This window comes from Silurus aristotelis (assembly GCF_946808225.1).
Source record: "Silurus aristotelis genome assembly, chromosome: 11".
Lineage (NCBI taxonomy): Eukaryota > Metazoa > Chordata > Actinopteri > Siluriformes > Siluridae > Silurus > Silurus aristotelis.
Window position 1 is genome coordinate 16,455,639 of NC_139584.1, and position 23,552 is coordinate 16,479,190.

General features: G+C 35.7%; 1 protein-coding gene across 1 annotated transcript; it reads left to right on the forward strand.

The window, feature by feature from the left end:
- Nucleotides 1-4,234: 4,234 nt before the first annotated feature.
- Nucleotides 4,235-23,520, forward strand: loxhd1b (lipoxygenase homology PLAT domains 1b; the record flags this gene model as incomplete). The annotated part of the gene is made up of 42 exons (XM_083553732.1): nucleotides 4,235-4,523; nucleotides 4,741-4,855; nucleotides 5,029-5,040; nucleotides 6,086-6,166; nucleotides 6,262-6,446; nucleotides 6,557-6,655; nucleotides 6,774-6,922; nucleotides 9,386-9,509; nucleotides 9,819-10,069; nucleotides 10,205-10,340; nucleotides 10,503-10,663; nucleotides 10,756-10,842; nucleotides 10,923-11,067; nucleotides 11,175-11,329; nucleotides 11,441-11,601; nucleotides 11,696-11,776; nucleotides 12,060-12,252; nucleotides 12,350-12,542; nucleotides 12,692-12,852; nucleotides 13,499-13,817; nucleotides 13,992-14,143; nucleotides 14,403-14,536; nucleotides 14,729-14,874; nucleotides 15,487-15,591; nucleotides 15,690-15,818; nucleotides 16,185-16,346; nucleotides 16,692-16,873; nucleotides 17,007-17,123; nucleotides 17,200-17,362; nucleotides 17,910-18,064; nucleotides 18,203-18,412; nucleotides 18,544-18,649; nucleotides 18,896-19,104; nucleotides 19,256-19,441; nucleotides 19,651-19,778; nucleotides 19,861-19,978; nucleotides 20,198-20,375; nucleotides 20,728-20,913; nucleotides 21,791-21,961; nucleotides 22,107-22,245; nucleotides 22,728-22,880; nucleotides 22,999-23,520. 42 exons carry the CDS (start codon nucleotides 4,235-4,237, stop codon nucleotides 23,477-23,479), a joined length of 6,807 nt encoding a protein of 2,268 aa, XP_083409858.1. The 3' UTR covers nucleotides 23,480-23,520.
- Between the last annotated feature and the right edge of the window lie 32 nt (nucleotides 23,521-23,552).

Sequence of the window (23,552 nt, forward strand, 5' to 3'; positions counted from 1 at the left end):
GATACAGCTGCAAATAAGTATTTGAACACCTGTCTATTAGCTAGAATTCTGACCCTCAAAGACCTGTTAGTCCGCCTTTAAAATGTCCACCTCCACTACATTTATTATCCTAAATTAGATTCACCTGTTTGAGGTCGTTAGCTGCATAAAGACACCTGTCCACCCCATACAATCAGTAAGAATCCAACTACTAACATGGCCAAGACCAAAGAGCTGTCCAAAGACACTAGAGACAAAATTGTACACCTCCACAAGGCTGGAAAGGGCTACGGGAAAATTGCCAAGCAGCTTGGTGAAAAAAGGTCCACTGTTAGAGCAATAATTAGAAAATGGAAGAAGCTAAACATGACTGTCAATCTCCCTCGGACTGGGGCTCCATGCAATATCTCACCTCGTAGGGTCTCAATGATCCTAAGGAAGGTGAGAAATCAGCCCAGAACTACACAGGAGGAGCTGGTCAATGACCTGAAAAGAGCTGGGACCACCGTTTCCTAGGTTACTGTTGGTAATACACTAAGACGTCATGGTTTGAAATCATGCATGGCACGGAAGGTTCCCCTGCTTAAACCAGCATATGTCCAGGCACATCTTAAGTTTGCCAATGACCATTTGGATGATCCGGAGGAGTCATGGAGAAAGTCATGTGGTCAGATGAGACCAAAATAGAACTTTTGGGTCAGAATTCAACTAAACGTGTTTGGAGGAAGAAGAATGATGAGTACCTTTCCAAGAACACCATCCCTACTGTGAAGCATGGGGGTGGTAGCATCATGCTTTAGGGGTGTTTTTTTGCACATGGGACAGGGCGACTGCACTGTATTAAGGAGAGGATGACCGGGGCGACGTATTGCGAGATTTTGGGGAACAACCTCCTTCCCTCAGTTAGAGCATTGAAGATGGGTCGAGGCTGGGTCTTCCAACATGACAATGACTCAAAGCACACAGCCAGGATAACCAAGGAGTGGCTCTGTAAGAAGCATATCAAGGTTCTGGCGTGGTCTAGCCAGTCTCCAGACATAAACCCAATAGAGAATCTTTGGAGGGAGCTCAAACTCCGTGTTTCTTAGCAACAGGCCAGAAACCTGACTGATCTAGAGAAGATCTGTGTGGAGGAGTGGGCCAAAATCCCTCCTGCAGTGTGTGCAAACCTGGTGAAAAACTACAGGAAACGTTTGACCTCTGTAATTGCAAACAAAGGCTATTGTACCAAATATTAACATTGACTTTCTCAGGTGTTCAAATACTTATTTGCAGCTGTATCATACAAATAAATAGTTTAAAAATCATTTATTGTGATTTCGGGATTTATTTTTTTAGATTATGTCTCTCACAGTGGACATGCACCTACGATGACAATTTCAGACTCCTCCATGATTTCTAAGTGGGAGAACTTGCAAAATAGCAGGGTGTTCAAATACTTATTTTCCTCACTGTATATATATATATTGAATTATTGAATTACTAAAATAAATAAACTTTTAAATGATAATCTAAATGATTGAGATGCACCTGTATATATATATATATATATATATATATATATATATATATATATATATATATATATATATATATATATATATATATATATATATATATATACAGGTGCATCTCAATCATTTAGATTATCATTTAAAAGTTTATTTATTTTAGTAATTCAATAATACAAAAGGAGAAACTCGTATATTATATAGAATTATCACACACAGACTGATATATTTCAAGTATTTATTTTAGCTCACATTTAACAAAAACCCACCAATTCACTCTCTCAAAAATGTCAAAGAATTAGAATACTTCATCAAAAAAAAATAATTTTTGTGAATTGTTGGTCTCTGGAAAGTATGTTCATTTACTGTGGCACTGCTGAGGTGGTATGGAAGCCCAGATTTCTTTGACAGTGGCCTTCAGCTCATTTGCATTTTTTGGTCCCTTGTTTCTCATTTTCCTCTTGACAATACCCCATAGATTCTCTGGTAAATTTGCTGGCCAGTGAAGCACACCAACACCATGGTCATTTTACCAAAGTTTAGTGCTTTTGGCAGTGTGGGCAGGTGCCAAATCCTGCTGGAAAATGAAATCAGCATCTCCATAAAGCTGGTTTCGCTGGTTTCGCAGAGGGAAGCAATTGCTCTAAAACGTCCTGTTACAAAAAAGTTACAGACATTTTATAAATTTGTGTTTTTACCTGTCATCCGCTTGTCAGGGCTTGACTATATGCAGCACACTGCAACACGTCGGTTTGCATTTGCATTTGCTGTTGTCCCAGAAAGAAGCCTCTACTGAAGCTGGCTTGCAAGAGACAACCTGTCCAAGAGCACAAATTACTGGAACCATGTCCCGTGGTCTGATGAGACAATGATAAACTTGTTTGGCTCAGATGGTGTCCAGCATGTGTGGTGAGGCCCTGGTGAGGAGTACCAAGAAAATTGTGTCTTGCCTACAATCAAGCATGGTGGTGGTGGTAGCATCATGGTCTGGGGCTGCATAAGTGCTGCTGCTACTGGGGAGCTGCAGTTCATTGAGGGGAATATGGATTCTAAGATGTACTGTAACATGTTCTGAAGCAGAATATGAGAAACTAGGCTGAACGGCAGTTTTCCAACATAATAACGACCCCAAACACACCGCCTTGCTGAGGAAGCTAAAGGTGAAGGTGATGGAGTGGCCAAGTACTGTATGTCTCCAGACCTGAACCTTATTGAACACCTGTTGGGCTTTCTCAAGTAGAAGGTGGAAAAGCAACACGTGTCTAACAACCAGTAGCTCAGTGATGTCGTTATGGAGGAGTGAAAAAGCATCCCAGCAACAACCTGTTCAGTTCTGGTGAATTCTATGCCCAGGACAATTAAGGGAGAGTCAGATAACAATGATGCTAACACAAAATATTGACACTTTGGACACAGTTTTGACATGTTCCCTTAGGGTGTACTCACTTTAATAGGCAGTTATTTTTGCCAATGATGGCTGTACGTTGAGTTATTTTTAGAGGATAGTAAATTTATACTGCTATAAAGCTGCACATTGACTACTCTCAAATATATCCAATTTTCATTTCTTGATTATTGGTCCTTGAGAACATATCATAAAATGTTTGCTTGAAAATACTATACTGTACTAAACTGTACATATAGTCACAATAGTATCAAAATTTTTATCAGAAACATTTAGATTAGCTTAAAATATTTTTAACATATGCAAATCTTTTTTTTGCATACAAAATGTGTAAAATGGATTTCATGATACAGCAGTCCCTATGTATATGGTGAAAGGTAACCTTACCCCTGTAATCTTTACATTAGTGCTTGACAAAAAGTAATGGATTTATCAGCATGTTTTACAAGTTTGATCATAGGTGAATGTCTCCACCAACTGGAAAAATGTGGGTATAACTTTCATAATAAAAATCGCGACATTTGCCAGACTATGAAATATCCCCCACCCCATGGTAAATTTATTAGTCTGTATTTAAAGAATTATTACAAACTAAATTATTATTCCTCTATTTATTATTTTGAATTTAAATTGATATTTTAATAATAATCTTGTAGCTCCAAAACTATTTAAGTGATTGTGTGATATATTATACAAATAAAAATTATTATTATGAATGTGATAATGTATACATGTGCCTCTTAATGCTAAAAACACAGGATTTTCCCTGCTAATTGGTTCTACAAGGAACATGCCCTTTAACAGTAGCCCTGTCTAGTGAGTGTCCACATGACAAAGACATGGTAAATTTTAATGAGGCCAGTTACTGTTGTTGTTTGTGATGAGGAAGGCCCTGATGTGACAGCTTACTTGTACCCAAGAGCCCTTGCGCTCTTCCCATGACCCTTCCTGTTGGCAGGTCTCCCTAGCATCACAGGTCAGCTGGGGTGTCCTTTACGTGAACGCAAAGACGACAGTTAAAGTTACAAGGCAGTAAATAAATTAAAGATGCCCTTGAAGGGGGGTGGAATGCTGCAGGATGAAGAAACCGAAGAAGAGAAGCAGCAGTCAAAGTTAAGAAGGAAATGAAAGAGCAACGATACAGATTTCAATAAATGTAAAATGAAGCAGGAGAACCTAAGATAGACTAAACAACCATTGTTGCGAGGAACAGCAAGAAGAAGGGTGAAATAGCAAAAAAGGAGCCTGAAGGAGGGTAAGAAAAACAAATTGGAAGATGAAGCAGAGGATGAGATGGTGAGTAGCAGTAAAGCCAGCATAAGGAGTACGCTGGGAGATAATGGGGTCAAAAGATAAGAAGTCCAAAGAGGAGGGCAAAAAAAAGAAGAAGGCCGAGAAGGAAGAACAAGAAGAAGATGAGGAAGAAGAAGAAGACGACGACTCTCAAAAGAAGAAAAAGAAAAAGAAGGCCAAAAAAGGTGCCACAGACAGTGACGATGAGGGCAAAAAAGGCAAAGGAAAGAAAAAGAAAAAAACTGTTGACTATGTCGAGATCTATGAGAATGAGTTAAGGAACTATGAACCAGAAAAGGTGGAAAACTATGAAGATGAATACCACAAAAAGAAAGGTATGGATTATGTTGTAGATTTGGTTGATTATTGCACTGCTGGGGAGTATTCTTAATGCATTTAAGTAGTAGTCTTGCACTTTTATAGTTTACTTTTCAAGATCAAGATGTATTCTTTCATAACGTTTGGAAGAATCATCATTCGTCTTTGCATTAGTGCTCATTGTAGAATGTCTATTTAAATAATCTGATTTCTCATTAATACCTATACTTGCAGTATATGAGGTTGTCACTGTCACCGGGGAAGTAGCTGGGGCAGGGACAGATGCCAATATATTTGTTACTCTTTTTGGTGAATATGGAATAGCTCCAAAGGTGCATCTTGCCAGCAAGTGAGTATATACACATATTTATGTATCATAAATAATTTAGGAAAATCTGATTTACTTGTGATTGTTCAGACTGAGACTTTCAGTATAGTTGATAAACTGATTTGTTAAAGATTGTCATTATATTTATGATATTCACAGCAATTTGTGCTTTTTATTCTTCCTTAAATCCACAGCACTGAAAAGAGGTATCTGACTGGCATTTTGTCACCTATTAAAATGACAGAAAAGCCAGTTGAACAAGTCTTTAAATTGTGTTGGGGTGTTTGTACACACATGATATTCTATAGCCTTTTTTTTTATCAAGGACCAACCGGCTATTTGCACGAGGTTCTTATAAAACTAAACTCTTAGAAAAAGATTTCCTTAAGGGTTTTGTTGGAAAAGTTTAAAAGTTCTTCAGTTTTTGAAGATATTATATTTAAAAGTCTTGTTCTACATAAAAGCCTTAAGGGTTCCTACAGAGAGACAATCCAAAAAACCCTTTTAAGATTTAAAATTTTTTCTAAGAGTGTTAAACGCAACCACCTTAAATTTCACCAAGGTAAAAGTGTGAGTTATAAATTTAAATCATATGAAAGTTTTTTGCAAATTTTAGAGGCAAATAGACTTGGTTCTCAGGATAAAGGATAGAATATCCATGTGTTGTACATTATAAAGGATCTGCTTGGATGTATGGTTTGGTACTGTGTCTTCTTTTTTCCAGTTGTAGGAAAATGAAAGTTACTTCTAGATTAAAATGATTAATGTTTAATGTTAATGTTAAGTTTTGTGTTTATTTTTATTTAATTTTTTTTTATCAATAAGAGGATGCAGAATATCTGTGTTGCATGATCCCAACACAGATATTCTGTAGCTTGCATGATTTGGACAAGGTAGAAAATAGTTTAACTTTGAACCTATTTCAAGAATAATTATGTAGCACAATGTGATAACCAATTTTAAAGATATAATTTATTCCTAATGTTTATATATGTGGAAAAGATACTCAATGGAATGGAATGAGGTGGTGTAAAGAGATTATTTTTTTTGAACATTGTGCTATACAATTAGTTACAATTCCTAAGGCCTTATGCACAGTAAAGTAGCTCATTCATGCATATGCAGGGCTACTCAGATAGCTTGATTTTTTTTCTTAATAATCTTCAGGGAAACCTTTTTATTCTTTTCTTTAAATTAGTCATATTATTGTCTCAGAACTAAAATATTGTAACATCTTTATTTTTCTTACAGAAATCGGACTGCTTTTGAGAAAGGCAAAACTGATGTTTTTCGGATAAAAACTCACAATATTGGTATTTTAAAAAAGATAAGGTATCAACAATAAAAAACAGTTTCTTTATAATATCTATATGTATCATTAATGGAAGTGTAATTATTTAACAGAAAAGTTACTTTTGTTTTTTAAGGATTGAGCATGATAATACAGGCCTAAGCGCTAGCTGGTTCTTGGACCGTGTGATGTTGACGGACATGAACAGACCCCATCAACGATATTATTTTGCCTGCAACAACTGGCTTAGCATGAAGGAGGGTGATGGACTCATTTCACGAGATCTGCTGGGAACTGTTGATCCCTCTGACATGCCAAAATGTGAGTCATTTTATCCTGCATCAAACACTGGATAATACAGTTAGACATTTATAGAAGAACTTTTTAGTTTGACAATTTTGCTCTATGGATGCATTTCTCTCATTTTATAGATAATAAGTATGTGGTGAGTGTCTTCACTGCAGATGTGAAAGGTAGCGGAACAGACGCTGATGTATTCCTTAATATTTTTGGTGAAAATGGAGATACCGGTAAGCAGCATATTTTTTAAAACCTACCATAACTTTAGTAGTATGCTGCTTTATATTATAAAAGTTCTCATTTATTATTTCATGTCATTATTTGTTTGTGACATTGTGTTTTGCAAAGGGGAAAGAAGACTTGACAGTGATAAAAATAACTTTGAGAGAGGAGCAGAGGATAAGTTTACAATTGATGCACCAAACCTGGGTAAAATAAGGAAGATCACCATTGGCCACAACAACAAGGGCTCCTCTGCTGGATGGTTTGTGGACAAGGTACACATTTAACTATTGTTTTTTATTATTTCAATATTTAATGTACAATGTATTGGCCATTTGAAACGTTATTGTTAACTACTGACCAGTATAATTTAACTACTGAAAATTATTATGATAAAAATATAAAACTACAACCCCAAGTACAAAAGGATGCTGTGTAAAATGTAAATACATACAGAATGCAATGATTTGTAAATCTCACAAACCTGCATTTTATTCACAAAAAGAACATGGGAAACATTCTAAATGTTTAACATTTCTGAATAAAAAATGGGACAGGGCCATGTGTAGCAGTTCATCTTCATCTTCCATATACATTTAGAAACTGTTGGGAAGAGGAATTTTGTCCCATTTCTGTTTGATACCGGATTCTAGTTGTTCAACTGTCCTGGGTCTTTTTTGTCATTTATTTTGTTTCATGATCTGCCAAATGTTTTCAAATGGTGAACAATCTGGACTGAAGGCACTTTGACCATGAAGCCATGCTGTTGTAATAGATGCAGTATGTGGGTTAGCATTGACTTGCTGATATAAACAAGGCCTTCACTGAAAAATTTATAATCTGGATAGAAGCATATGTTGTTCTAAAACTTATATATACCCTTTAGCATTGATGGTGCCTTTCCAGATGTGCAAGCTGCCCATTCCATAGGAACCAATGCACTCCAATACCATTGAGATGCAGGCTTTTAAAATGAGTGCTGGTAATAAGCCAGACTGTACCCCTCCTTTTTAGTCTGAAGGACACTGCATCTACGTTTTCCATATAGAATCTCAAAATATAATTCAGCTGACCACAGGACAGTTTTCTGGTTTGCCTGAGTCTATTTTAAATTAGCTTTGGCCCAGATGTAAGCATTTCTGGATCATGTTCTTAGATGGCTTCTTTTCATGATAGAGCTAAACCTGTGTTTGTGCATGACATAGCGAACTGTGTTCATAGACTGATTTATTTCTGAGCAGTGTAGTGGTTTAACAGTTCTGTCTGAGGACCCAAAGATCATGGGCATCCAATATTGATTTTCAACCTTTGAGCCTTGTCCTTTAAGATTTGAATCTTTTGATGATATTATGTGCTGTAGACCATGAGATATTTAAAGTTTTCACAATTTGATATCGAAGAACATTATTCTGAAATTGTTCCACAATTTAAAGACATTTGTGAGAGACTCTGCCTCTTTAAGATATACTTTTTGTACCCATTAATGTTACTGACTTGTTGCTAATTAATTTAATTAGTTGGAAAATGTTTCACCAGCTCTTTCGTTTTAGTAACACTTACTTTTTCAGCCCTTTGTTGCCCCATTCTAAGATTTTTGAGACATGCTGTGGCCATCAAATTCAAAATCACCTTATTTTCTCCTTAAAATTCTGTTTATCTTTGTTCTGTCGTGAATAAAATATAAACTTATTCAATACAATTCAATTCATTTTTATTTGTGTAGCACTTTTAACAATGAACATAGCCTCAAAGCAGCTTTACACCGATAATTTGGTGATAAAGATGTTCTTTATAAGTGTAAGTTTGTCCCTTATGAGCAAGCCAGAAGGGAACTCCCCGAGATGGCATAAGGAAGAATCGTTGAGAGGAACCGGACTCAAAAGGGAACCCATCCTAATCTGGGTTGCACCGAATGTCCATTTATTACAGATAAACGATGTTGAGGTGTGCAGTGATGGTGATCAGATGCAAACTGTAGTCCTGATTCATTGTAGCAGACTGCTGACATTAACTACAGTCCAAATCCATCCTCAGAGTTTCTGTTCTTACTATGTAATTTCATGAATCCCCAGGGTAAATCTTATGAGATTTGCATTTCATTGCACTCTGTTTTTTTGTTTTTGTTTTTTTTACATTTTACAAAGCATCCAAACTTGGAATTCGGGTTTTTATTGTGAGCAGAACAATATCACATTTGTTAGTTACTTGTAATAATGCTCTTGGGTTTTTTTTTTCTTTGTTTGCTGAAGTAGATTGTAAATAACAAAATCTAATATGGAAACTCAATAGTTGGTTAATAAATACTCTCAATCCATATCTAACATGAGTGTGCATATGAAATAATGTGTAGGAAACTATTGAAACTACTGGTAAAACATGTAGCTATAACTGGTTTTACCATCTTTTTCATTGGTAATTCACCACAGACCTTGAAGTTTGTCTTGGTACTCTTCTCTGCATCTGTGTCACTCACACACTTTGAGATGAGGACATTCTTCTGGACTGTAGTCACCTTATCTGTGTTGAAAGGAAACACCACTCTACTTAACGGATTGTTTTTCCTATTGAAGAGGCACACTACTAAGCACATAGATTTGCACATAGATTGTACACATTAAATCCATTTATTCCAATTATGCAATTAAGACACAAGTTATGTATTTAAATTGTATTTGAATTTAAGAAAATATAATTTAATATAATTCAATATAATTTGATTAGTTTTTGTATGTGTGTAGGTTGTAGTGGATGACTTGGGAAACAAGGCAGTGTATGAATTCCCTATTGGCCGCTGGTTTGCCATAGATGAGGATGATGGAAAGATTCAAAGGGATATTTTGGTGGGAGGAAGTCAGCCCACAGGTAGAGAAATTATTTTATTTATATATTTATAAAAAAAATTGCCATGGTCAACAGATGCTCCAGATGCAATAATATTGTACAATCATTTAATTATTAAATGCACTTTAGTTTATTTTTAAGCAAAAGTTTATTAAGCACATTAATATATCTGTTTTAATGTTATCTCAGAAAAAAAGCACTATTTGTTTGAAAAATGTTTCTGATTTAAATTATAGACATGCAGATAGTTATTCCCTGCTTTAGGCCATGTTTTTCTAGAGAGCAGCCTTCAGAGAATCTAACTCCATTGCATGTAATCCTATCTTGCAGGCATTGTTTACAACATACAGGTGGTTACAGGAAACATCAGGGGAGCAGGCACAAACTCCAAAATCCACATAGTCATGCATGGCTCAAAAGGCTTGAAGAACAGTGGAAAGATCTTTCTGGAGGGTGGCAAATTTGAACGTGAACTCACTGATATCTTTAAAATAGAGATTGCAGCTTTGTTAAGTCCTATTGCTCGCATAACTATTGGCCATGATAATGAGGGTGTCAGTGCAGGCTGGTACTGTGAAAAGGTGAGTCACAGACTGATATCATGTGACAGATAATTACTAAAAGAATCACTTTAGGATCTACTGGCAAACGAGACTCAGGAGACTATTAGAGCAATGACTGTTCAAAACACTACTGATCATGCCTGTTTCTTTTAGGTAGTAATCTACTGTCCTTTTACTGGGCTTGAGCAGACATTCCCATGTTCTAAATGGCTGGATGAGGATGAGGGTGATGGCCTAATTGAGAGAGAGATATATGAAATGGTCTCACTGCGACAAAAAAGGCAAAAGAGTGAGCAGTCTTTTAGCTCTAAAATAAGCTTTTTATTCAAGAAAATGTATAATCTATTCAGAAAGTCAGAAATCTTTTGATAGTATAATATATGTGTCTCACAGCTGTGCATGTGATGATTAATGCTGCTCTCCTTGTTTTAATTTTTCTACTGTTCAACAGAGTATCCATGGTCTCTATGGATCTGGACGTCTGATATTTCTGGTGCAGGCACAGATGCTTCTATTATACTACAGATCTATGGAGAGTTGGGCAAGTCTGATGAGATGAAGTTGGACAACAAAACAGACAATTTTGAGCAGGGTCAGCTTGATAAATTTATGGTAATTATTGTTTAGTGTCAAATTCATTATTTTTAAACGATTGAAAGTCGTTAGTCTCAGGTTATGGGTTGAATTTTTATTCATGCATTTAGATTGAACTACCTGATCTTGGAAGGTTGAAAAAACTGAGAATATTTCATGAAAAGAGAAATCCATTTGCAGGATGGCATTTAAACCAGGTAAAAAAATTGATATGTTTAAACATTTTCAAAAAATAGGTTTGTGGGCTGTGTGTAATTATTTATTTATGTTCTCAAAGGTGACACTTATGAAAACATTAACAAAAGAGAAATACAAATTTCCCTGTAATCGCTGGCTAGATACAAGTGAAGATGACAATGAAGTGGTGAGAGAGCTCCCTGCCACTGGAGATCTTATTCCTGAGCCATTACCAGGCAAGAGACGTAGTCATTTTTAACAGTAATTTTATGGATCCTTAGTGTATCTTTAATTATTAGCTAATTTCATGTGATTTTACAACACAACAACAAAGCTCTTAATTTATTTGCAGTTATAAAATACAGAGTAACAGTCTACACTGGATCTGTTAGTGGAAGTGGGACAGATGCCACCGTTTTTCTATGCCTGATTGGATATTTAGGAGACACAGGTGAACGCATCTTAGTAAACTGCAAGAATAATGTCAACAAGTTTGAAAAAGGCAATGTAAGTCGATTTGTCAATCCAGACCTCTGTGGAATGACATAATATCTCAGACAGAATATCCCTTTTGGCTTGCCATTGCACCTTAGACTTTGAATTTGTGTTCATTCACAGGGTGATGAGTTCATAATTGAGGCTGTGTCGATAGGGCCAGTACGCAGGGTACGGATAGGCCATGATGGAAGAGGCGGAGGCTGTGGATGGTTCCTAGACAAAGTGGTGGTGAGAGAAGACGGACAGGCTGAGTCTGAGGCTGTAGAATTTCCATGTAATAGGTTAGTGATGTTTGCACTTTTTTATTAAATTTTTTAAAATTATAATCATAATGATAAGAAGTATAAATCAGCTGTTTGCTCTTTACCAATTTAGATGGCTTGACCGTAACGAGGATGATGGCCAGATTGTTCGGGAGCTAGTTCCATTTGCTGATGGACAAAAACTCTTCAGTAAGTGTCTTGTGGTACTGTATATTGTGTAATAATGCAGCTGAAAGCAATTTGAGACAGTTGGGATGCTGTGTTAAATGTATATAAAAACAGAAATCTTATAAACCCATATTTTATTCACAATAGAACATTTAGCATTGTCCTGCTAAAAAAGGCAAGGCCTTCCCTAAATGAGACGTCGTCTGGATGGAAGCATATGTTATAAAATATAGGTTTATGGGATTTGCAAATCACTGCATTCTGTCTTCGTTTATAAAAAAATTAAAATCGTTTTTATTTTTAGATAGCAGCTTTCATATTGAAGTAAAAACAGGTGACATCAGTGGTGCCAGCTCAGACTCCAAGGTCTTTGTGAAGCTTTATGGTGATAAAGGGGACACTAGTAAAATGATGCTGGTTGTTTCGTCTAATGACCTGCGCAACTACTTTGAAACCGGCCGGGTCGATATCTTCACCATTGAGACGTTTGACATTGGACAAGTGCGTATGGCTTAATGGCTGTAACTTTACTCTCTGAGTTCTTATATGAGACATGCTCATTTTAAACTGTAAACTGATGTTGCTAAACTGAATCCAGATTAATCGTCTGCTGATTGGCCACACAAACGAAGGCATGAGGGCGGGCTGGTTCCTGGACAGTGTACAGATCAGGGTGCCCAACCAGGGAAAACACTACATGTTCCCCAGTCATCGCTGGCTCTCTGAAGATGAGGCTGATGGCAAAACTGAAGTAGAGCTCTACCCAAGTGAAATACTTGATATTGAAAAACGTACTAATTTCACACTGTTTACTATTGAATTAAATATCATTATATGTAAATTTTCTATGTATTCATTTTTTTTTCTACATTAGAATTATCTAAAGACTTCTATAGAATTCTTACTTACAATTTTAACTCTGTCTCTTTTTTACACACAGTAATAAACTATGAGGTTACTGTGGTAACAGGTGATGTTTGGGCTGGAGGAACTAATGCCAATGTTTTTATCCAAATATATGGAGAGGAAGGAAAAACAGAACTTATCACCTTGAAAAGCAGGTCAAACAACTTTGAAAGAGGAAGCACTGAAATATTCAAGGTCATGACTTATATTTATACTTTAGTCATACCTATTTTGTCTAATTTGACATTAAATGTTTCATATAATTTTTGTTAAACAGCCCTTAATTCCCTGTATAAATGTTAGTGATTACAGAAGATTTTTAAGATGCCAATGGTCTGCTTTACATCCATAAGTGATTTACCTACCAGTTTATTCAAGAAGCAACAAAGAAAAAGATTATGTACTAAAATGCTGCAGTTTTTTTACAAGTTCAATATTGTAAAGATGATTTATCATCAGACATTCTTTAGTAATGTATATATTTCTTTGGTTAAAAGAGGACAACAATCAGTGATAAAAAAAAATATCTTGAATAAAGATTAAAGAATCTCGATTATAGTCATTTAATTTAATTTGTCTAAACAGTAACAAAACTGTGATTAAACATCAGAGTTACAGTGGAAGCAGCTATTTATTAATTGCAACAGTCTCCACATTATAATTAGAAATTGTATCAAAATGTAATTAGATTTATTCAATACTAGTTATTTCAGTAGCATATTACACTTTAGAGGGCTTTACAGGAAAATATCTACACATCCAAAAACAGTTACACTTCATGAGAATGTTCTGAGTAGAAATATAAACACTGAGTCATTGTTTGTTTTTTTGTTTGATACAGATTGAAGCTAAAGATGTAGGAAATATCTTTAAAATCCGCATTGGTCATGATGGATCAGGAATTGGCTCTGGATGGTACTTAGAAAAATTGGAAGTGAAATACCTTGTCATGGCCATGGTTAAGAAAGAGAAGAAAGAAGACAAGAAGAAAAACAAAAAGAAGAAAAAGAAGGATGAGGATGAGGATGAGGAGGGTGAAGAAGTGATGCAGGAAATAGTAAAGACATTGGCCTTTCCCTGTGACCGTTGGCTGGCTGAAGATGAGGAGGATGGGGAATTGATAGTGGAGTTTCTACCAGAGGGCAATGAGGAGCTAGAGGGTAAAGAAATACATACATTCAATACCTTTAATCATCATCTCAAGTAACATCTATTTTATATTCATCCATTTACTTACAGGCTGCTTGATTTATTGTACCATCATGAAAATCAGCTATAATATGAATATTAATGTTCATGAAGGGAAATAACCATTTGACAATATCTTCTCATAGAAAATATTTATGAAGTCAGTGTCTTTACGGGCAACATGTGGGGTGCAGGAACCGATGCCAATGTTTTTATCAATATCTATGGTGAGAGTGGTGACACTGGGGAGCGTCCACTGAAGAAATCTAACCACCTCAACAAATTTGAGTGTGGCCAGGTAAGGAAATCTTGAAGAACACTTGAAAAACATTCTATAACTCTAAGAAACCTTATATGGTGCTATTTAGAATAGGTGTGCTGGTGTACTATAGCTTTTAATGTGAACTAATCATATATAATTTAACATGTTTTTTTTTTACTTTTAAAGTGTTGAATGTAAAGAGAAATTAATTTTGTTACATAAGGTTTAATTAATGTTTATTGTCGTTTATTTTGATTACATTTGATGACAAGTCTGCTGCATCTGAATGTTTTAGGAAGATGTGTTCACAATAAAGGCAATTGAACTAGGGTCTTTGAAAAAGCTAAGAATCCATCATGACAATAAACATGCCAACTCAGCCTGGTACCTGGACCGAGTTGAGATTATAGATACAAAAGATGACACTACGTGAGTGTGCCTTTGAAAATAATTTTTTAACACATAAGTTAAATCTAAAAACATTTTCCTTTATTTATTTATTTGGGTTTTTTTTTTTTTTTTTAGATAAATATACTACTAATTTTGATTTATTCAATTTTTAAGGAAAACATATACTGTTATACATTACAATGAAAACATTTAAATTTAATACTACTGCAGGTATTACTTCCCCTGTAACCGCTGGTTGGCTGTTGATGAGGATGACGGCCAGATTGTCCGAGAGCTGGTCCCTGTGGATGAGGCTTTCATGAAGAAAAATGAGGACGAGGAAGATTTAGGAGCCACCTTAGGTTTGGAGCAGAAAGGTAAAGTAAAGGTTCTTGACATATTATGTGATGCGGATGTGATGTGATTAATGGGTGGCTATTTTAACTAATATCAGCTTTTTCTATTTAGACCAGGGGTCGCCAAGCCGGAACGCGAAGCCTTTTCACATAATGAAATAAATATATGCCAAACGCTGTTTTCTAATAAAATAAAATGTATATAAGGCACATTAAGTTACTATGTTCACTGTTGCCACTATCAGACGTGCAGTTGTGTGGAGTGATATTTTCAGCAGCTGAAAAACAATGGCATTCTCAAAAATAAGGAAAGTTGATGCAGAAAACGCAGTTTTTTGAGATGCTACCATCTTTAAGTTCAACTCAGTTCAGCAGAAACAAAAATACTTTATCTTTTTCTTTTATTTATCTTTTATTTTTCCTTTTATTTATTCATTTACAGTGTCCAATAAAAATGTTGTCTACACTCATTTCTTTTGTCTGGCAAAAAGCATCAATTCATGTTTTTAGTTATATAATTGTCCAGACCTCACCTGATGAGAAGGGTTTATTTACTGGACTGCAAGCAATTTTAGTTGAAGACTGCTGATTTAGAGGAATGTTGTGGGTTTTTTTTCTCCTTTTTTGTTACAGCGATGTCAACAACATTTACACTGAGGATTAAGACTGGGGAAAAGAAATATGCTGGAACAGATGCCAATGTTTTTGCAGTTCTTTATGGAGAATATGATGATACAGGTTTGTGTGAATGAGTGATACCTTTTTGGGAGATTTGTGCTGACATCATCTGCTGTTATTTATTTATTTTTTTCTTTGATTGTTCATTAATTCTACAGGAATTATTAACCTGAAGGCCAGCAAAAATCACAAGAATAAGTTTGAACAAGGATACATAGATGAATTCACTGTGGAAGCTGTTAATCTTGGAGAACTTAAAAGGATCAGAATTGGTCATGACAATGCTGGTAAGATTTTGCAAAAGAAACCAGGTTAATTTTAATAGAATGTTGCTGAAAGTCAGCATCAGATTAATGAGAAACTTAAGCTTTGTGCTCGTTTTGGATACAATGAACTGCTTCTAAAATCTGCAAGCAAAGCTGTCTGCATCCTAAAATTCATATAACATGGTATAGGTCCAAAGGTGTTCCTATACACCTTTGTTCAGCAATGTGTATCATAGCAATGAAGTCGAAAATGAGTCTTATCTTGAGGAGAATTACTTGCTGTATGAAACAGATTTATTAAATATGATTATTGGTAATAAACAATCAAATATTAATGGCAACACATTAGTAAAATGATGTTAACACATTCTATTGCCTTTCATTCAGGGGGTTCAGGTTGGTTTTTGGATTGGGTGGAGATTAATGCACCTTCTCAGGGTCTGAAACTCTGTTTCCCATGTGGTCGCTGGTTGGATAAGGGAGAAGATGATGGGGCATTAGCAAGAGATTTGTACCCAGCTGAACTGCAGACTGAGGTGTACACTCCATGTAAGTGATATATTTTACACTATATATACACTTTTATTAGATCCCAATGTCATCTATCTATCTATCTATCTATCTATCTATCTATCTATCTATCTATCTATCTATCTATCTATCTATCTATCTATCTATCTATCTATCTATCTATCTATCTATCTATCTATCTATCTATCTATCTATCTATCAATCATATTTCTTCTGGCGCTCCTACAAGGCTTAACTTACACACAAATGTAAATCACAGTGAACTTTAATTGTTCATCTGTCTGCATTATCTGGCCATATAATGTTTAAAAAAGTCAGTATTGACTTATGATTTTCTCTGATGTTTTTATATTCTATCTACAGTTGTGCCCTATGAGATTAAAACCTTTACTAGTGACATCTTTGGAGCAGGAACAGATGCAGATGTCTTTATTGTTCTCTATGGTGAAAATGGAGTCTGTACTCACCAAAAGTATCTTTGTGTGAATAAAAGAGAAAGGCGCATGTACTTTGAGAGGGGAGCAGAAGACATGTTCATTGTGGAAGTGAGCACAGTACATTTAATACTACTGCTCATTAAATACTTTAATAATAATTTAGAAATTATTTACCTTTTCTCAGCTCTATTGTGCTTGATAAATGTATATTTACATGATGATGCATTTTGTTAATGTGCAGCTGGAAGATGTAGGTGACATCATTGAGAAGATTCGCATCGGACATGACAACAGAGGCATAAACCCTGGGTGGCATCTTGACCGAGTGGAGATTAGAAGGCTTTTAAGGAAAGGAAAGGTAGTAAAATTTGTTGCTGTTTTCTTTCTGGATAGTAATTACCAGAAATAGTTGTGAGTTTGTATTGTATTTTAAGGGATCTGAGACTACTATCTTTCCATGTGAGAGATGGTTGGCAAAGTCTGAAGATGATGGTGAGACCGTAAGGGAGCTGGTACCCTCAGATATCATCATAGAGAGGCTTCTGAGAGATGGCACACTGAAATGCACGGAGACTGAAGTGGAAGATGCATTGGAAAGTATGATCCCTGATGTGCACTTTTGACTAACTTCTGACTAACTAAATGTTACAATGTAAAATGGCCAAAAGTTTGTGGACACCTGACCACCACACTCATATGTGGGTGTTTCTGCTAAACTGCCATACAATTTAATAGCATTCAGTTGTCTAGACTATTTGTGTATGCTATGACATTAGGAATTCCCTTTAAACTAAGATCTCCAAACATGTTCCAGTATTACATTGCCACTGTGAAATCTCCAAATTCATTAAAAAGCCCTGAGAGAAGAGTGGAGGTTTATGTAACAGCAAAGAGACACTAAATCTATGCTGGAATTTTCCACACATATGGATGTGATTGGTCAGGCGTCCACATACTGTTCTGCCATACTTGTTAAGGAATAGACAATATTATATGGTGAAAAAAGATTGATTTAAATATGAATGGAAAGCTGAGTATGGAATTATTTTTTTAGTGAAATTACTTAATTAGATATACATTTCTTTACAAAGATTATTTCTTGTAAGCACTGTTTCATGTTTTTTTGTATTTACAAAAATTTCAGCTCACACTTATGAAGTGTCTGTAAGAACAGGTGATATGTATGGAGCAGGAACAGATGCCAATGTGTTCCTGACTATCTGTGGAGAACTTGGAGACACAGGAGAACGCAAACTCCGCAAATCAGAAACCAACCAGAATAAGTTTAAGAGAGGAGCAGTATGTCTTTTCTTGAACAGTATTTCTCCAAATTTAAAACAGAAAACATAAACGCATGCACAGCATGCATAAACACTATCTGAGTATATATACAATATCACTGTTACACATCATTGGGTGTCTGATTCTTCGTTCTAGGTTGATAAATTCAGCATTGAGGCTGTGGACCTTGGGCAAGTGTTTAAGATCAAAATACGGCATGACAATTCTATGATAGGTGCAGACTGGTTCCTAGAGCAGGTAGAAATTGTGGATACAGACACGGAGGAAATCTTCATGTTCTTATGTGAAAGGTGGCTCTCAAAAAAGAAAGAAGATAAAAGGATTGAGAGAACATTTTATGTCAAGGTGAGAAAGTTTAAATTACATTCTCAATGGTTCTTTTATGCAGTTTTACAATTCCTAAGTATAATAAACCAAAGTAATTATTGTTTTTTTAATACTGAATTATCTACCTGAGGTACTTGCCATTCTACCAGGGATATGAAGGTGAAAGGAATCCCCAAAATTCTAAGCCAAGCCTTGACAACAATATGAACAAGAAGAAAAAGAAGAAAAAATCAGCCGTTGTAGAGGAAAATTCTGGTAAGGTTTAATTTATATATTAATTTGCAATAACTGTGTATTAGTTATGTTGTTAAAATAGATGTTACAAGCAACTTTATGTGCTGACTCTAAACACTTGAATTAGGATTAGATTGTATTATCTAAGAATCTTTCCCCTGTTTAATCTGCATATTGATATTATATATATATATATATATATATATATATATATATATATATATATATATATATATATATATATATATAATATTTTCTAATCCACAGTGATCCCATATCACTTTACGGTGTCAACAGGCTCAGACCATGATGCTAGTACCACCAGTAGGGTCTTTGTGATCATTATAGGTGCAAATGATCTTGAAACAGACAGACTCTGGCTTGACCTTCCTGAAGGAAAGAAATGTTTTGCTGCTGAAACAATGGAACACTTTGAATGCTATGGGTTGGATGTAGGAGAAATCAAAAGAATCGAGGCAAGACAAATGCATGATTGATATTTTTGGACCTCCCTGACATAAAATGCACAGTGCCATGAGCTTCAGTCAGCAATTGTTTTGCAGATGTAATTGAAAAGTTGTACGTGTCTTCTTTACTACCTCTTCTTTTTCTATTTCCTTTCTGCAGTTAGGCCATAATGGTGCTACTCCAGAAAGCTGCTGGCTGGTGGAGGAACTTGCTGTAGCAGTGCCTACCAAAGGCATCAAATATATGTTCCAATGTAACTGCTGGCTTGCAAAGGATAGAGGGGATGGTCTCACATCAAGAGTGTTCAATATACTTGATGCCATCACTATTAATATAATTCAAAAGGTTATTTCTTATTTATAATTATTAATTCGTTCATTTTCAGTAAACACTTTATACTGGTCAGGGCGCTGGTGGATCCTGGGTTTTCAATGGGCCCCAGGTGGGAATACACCCTGGATGGGCCTATAAATAAATTAATAACTTGGTTAATGATGTTATTTTATTTGACCACTGATATCTAGTCACCCAAATCTTTAAACTTCTTTCTTCAGGTTGTCTATGAGATTACAGTTGTTACAGGGGACACCCAGTATGCAGGGACTGACACGAATATATTTATTACGGTATTTGGGGCTAACGGGAGCTCAGAGGAGATCTTGTTACCAAAGAATGAGGACAGGTGCTAGATATACCCTCAAATAGCTAATCATAATGTTGTTAAATGTTTAAGATGGCATTTGACTTTTATTTACATATCCTAGGTTTGAGAGAGATCAGCAGGACACTTTTAATTTGGAGATAGATGACATTGCTCCACTTAAAAAGTTAAGAGTTCGCATCGATGGAACAGGATGCCGACCCGATTGGTTCCTTGACAAGGTTAGTTTAAACATACAGACTGACATTAATGACTTGAGTGAGTCTTTATTGATATTACTGGTTACAATTACACACAAGCCAACTGTGTTTTATTGTTTGACAGTACAATGAGTCACCTGCTGGATACGGTAATCTGGTTGAAGATAGCGGATGATAAACAGTGTTCAGGTTTTATGTTGCGTTGTTGTCATTGTCTTCTTGTCATGTTACATGACCTAGATTATCATGCGAAACCCAATCACTGAGGAAGTGTCGGTTTTCACCTATGAGGACTGGCTATCCAAAACAAAAGGGCCAAAGAGGACGAAGGTCTGTGAGCTCCCTGCAGTGGTGGACGATGAGGAGATGGTGGAGAAAACCACCTATACTATTCAGATTAAGACCAGTGACATTGCTGGTAGGTCACACATGCATGTTTTTTTTTTTCTTTCGTTTGAATTATTGCATAAATGTAAATAAAAACTTTACTGACAACACTGCTCTCTTCAGGTTATTCATGGAACTACAACTGTTACTGGAATCATGCCAGCTGTGACCTTATTTAATAGCTATGCAATGATAAAATGAGATGACTCTATAATTTAAGCAAATTGTAATAAAGCAGAATTATATACACAATTTTTTAAGGTCATAATAGATAAAACACAAAATGTTTGCAAATAGAAATGTGAACTCGCTTGTCATAAACTGATATAAAAAAAAACACAAACCAAAATCAAGGATATCATTATACACATGTGGTTTTCCAGGTGCAGGCACAGATGCTAATGTGTTCCTGATTGTGTTTGGAGAAAATGGGGACACGGGTACTTTAGCACTGAAAGAGAGCAGCAACAGGAACAAATTTGAGCGCAATCAGGTGGATGTGTTCCGCTTTCCAGATATCCTCAGTCTGGGAGAGCTTTGCAAAGTTCGAGTATGGCATGACAATAAGGGTAAGACATTGCTTCACAGACAGGAATCTCAGGCAATTCAAAAAGTCTCCTCTCATAAGTTGACCCCGTTATTTTTCCATGCATTATGGTTTTCCTGGGGATTTAAAATAATGGCAAATTGTGTAAATTCTATGGGAAAGGTAATTCAAAAGTATAAATGTTTTTTGAAAAAGCTTAACAACTGTTTTGAAATGTTTTGGTTGACCTTTTCCCACTATGTCCAACTTTTCTTAAAAAGTCTATCTTGAAAATGGCCTTTTAAGTATATTTGCAACTAAATAAATTTCTTCTCTTCCATCATCCATTATGTAATGAAAAAAAGTTAAATAACTTTAACTTTTAAATAGCAGATGCAGTTTGTGAGCTCTGACTAGAGTGTTTTTTATTAATTCAATCAAAAAGCATGAAAATCCAGACATTATTACGCCTGCTAGATGGCATCAGTGTCGCCAACTCAAAATCTGATTGGTTAAATCAACATCAAAATGTACTTTGCGCTACAGGGGACTGCACAGGGGACTGACTCTGATGGCCTCATGGTAGATTTCTTTGAGTGTGGCAACATGTGATGTGACGGTTGAAAAACTTTATGATTGAAAAAAAACAAAAAACGTAAACATACACTACTTGAAGCAGAGCGACTGTGAGAAAAGCTATTAAAAAATTAATAGACTATTGGGAATATTTAATACATATTCATGGGAAAAATATATATAGTAAAAAGTAAGTTAGTGATTCTGGTGATGTTTAGGGGAGCAGAGAAGGCCTCGCTGGCCCTGAACCACTGCTTTAGACACATTATAACATCTAACGTAATATTACTCCAGTATTTTTTATCATGTCAAAAATACGTTTGTTTTTCCTTTTTCACCTAAAGGACCTGCTCCTGGTTGGCACTTAGAAAGCATTGATGTAAAAGACGAGTTAATAAGCGAACCCTTTCGATTCCCTTGTGACCGCTGGCTGGCCAAAAATGATGATGATGGCCAGATTATTCGGGAACTTGCCTGTGCCAACAATGATATCTTGGACCTCAGTGACAAGACCAGTATGACACAGGCTTTACATTTTATAATTTCAGATTCATTTGTTGATGTGATTTTTTTTTATTCATGTGATAAATGTAAGCAGTTATGTTGAAAGGAAAACCTAAACCTACACTAAAAACATTTTCATATTTATGTTTATTCTAGAATATAATATCGACATTACTACAGCCAACTATGAAGGTGCAGGAACGAAGGATAATGTGTGCATACTGCTTGAGGGGAGGAGAGCACGTTCGAAGGAGTTCATGCTGGAAAATTCTTCAAAGAAAAAGAGATTTGTGTGGTATGAATTTACACAACTCACAGAACAGTGGTTCTCGAAGTGGGATTTGGGTTTCTGACCAAAGAATTGTTAGAATTTAATGAGTTTAACCTAAAAGACCCACCCAGCATATAGACCAGAACAACTCAGCTTATCCGTTTATTTATTTATTTGTTTTCTGTCATCATGCTTTCATGTCAGAATCAGAATCATCTTTATTGCTAAGTATTATGGGTTGCATGTACAAGGAATTTGTCATGGTGTGCTAGTGCTTTAAAATTATAAAAATAATAAACTAGGAAAATAAAATAATAAAGATGTTAACTATACAGTCCAAAATGCAGGGTTGCAATATAGAGGTCCTTGTTGATTGTGTTAATGTAATACATAAGACATGAACAGTGTGATGTTTACATTACTGCAATGTTATATGGTACATAGTTATAGTGTACTATAAGATTATTGCATTCATAAATACTGTAATTTGTTTGTTGGTAATTTAGGGGTGCGACTGACTCATTTGAGTTTTCCTCCAAACTTCTGGGAGATATTGTGACTATCTCTTTGGCCCATATAACAAAAGATAAAAAAGTGAAGAACGAGGCTTACTGGCATGTTGAAGAAGTGGTAGTGACCGAACAAGAGCTGGGGAACAAGTGAGCTAACCTTTTACAATTGCAATATAAACAATTTATAAATCATTTACTTGCACAGGAAAAACATTTTAATAGAATGTTTTCTGTTCTTTTGTGTCAATCCCTCATACCTCTTCAGGTACTTTTTTTATTGCAATGCCCAGATACCACTCACTACAAAGAAATTCGAGTTTATGAGTTTTGAGTGTAGTAAGTGTGTGGAGAGCTTCGCCAGCAAAGTGCGCAGCTTGGTTCCTGTCAAATATGAGATTATAATCATCACAGGTGATGTGAAGGGGGCTGGGACTGATGCCAATGTCTTCATTACCATCTACGGTGTGAACGGAGACTCAGGGAAGCGTCCACTGAAGCAGAAGTTTAGGAACCTGTTTGAGAGGGCCCGTACTGACCGCTTCATTTTGGAGACACTTGACCTGGGTGATCTTCAGAGAGTAAACGTGGAGCATGACAACACTGGGCAAGCACCAGGCTGGTTCCTGGAGTGTGTAGAGATTACAAACACTGCCAACTGGGTGACCACAATCTTTGTTTGCAGAAAATGGATGGATAAGAAAAAGGCAGACGGAAGAATTGATAGAGTTTTGTTCCCCAGATATTGACACTTTTTATGTTAGGTTGGTTTTTCAATTTAATTTACATTTTTCATTAGTTTGTTAATTTTAGAAAATAATT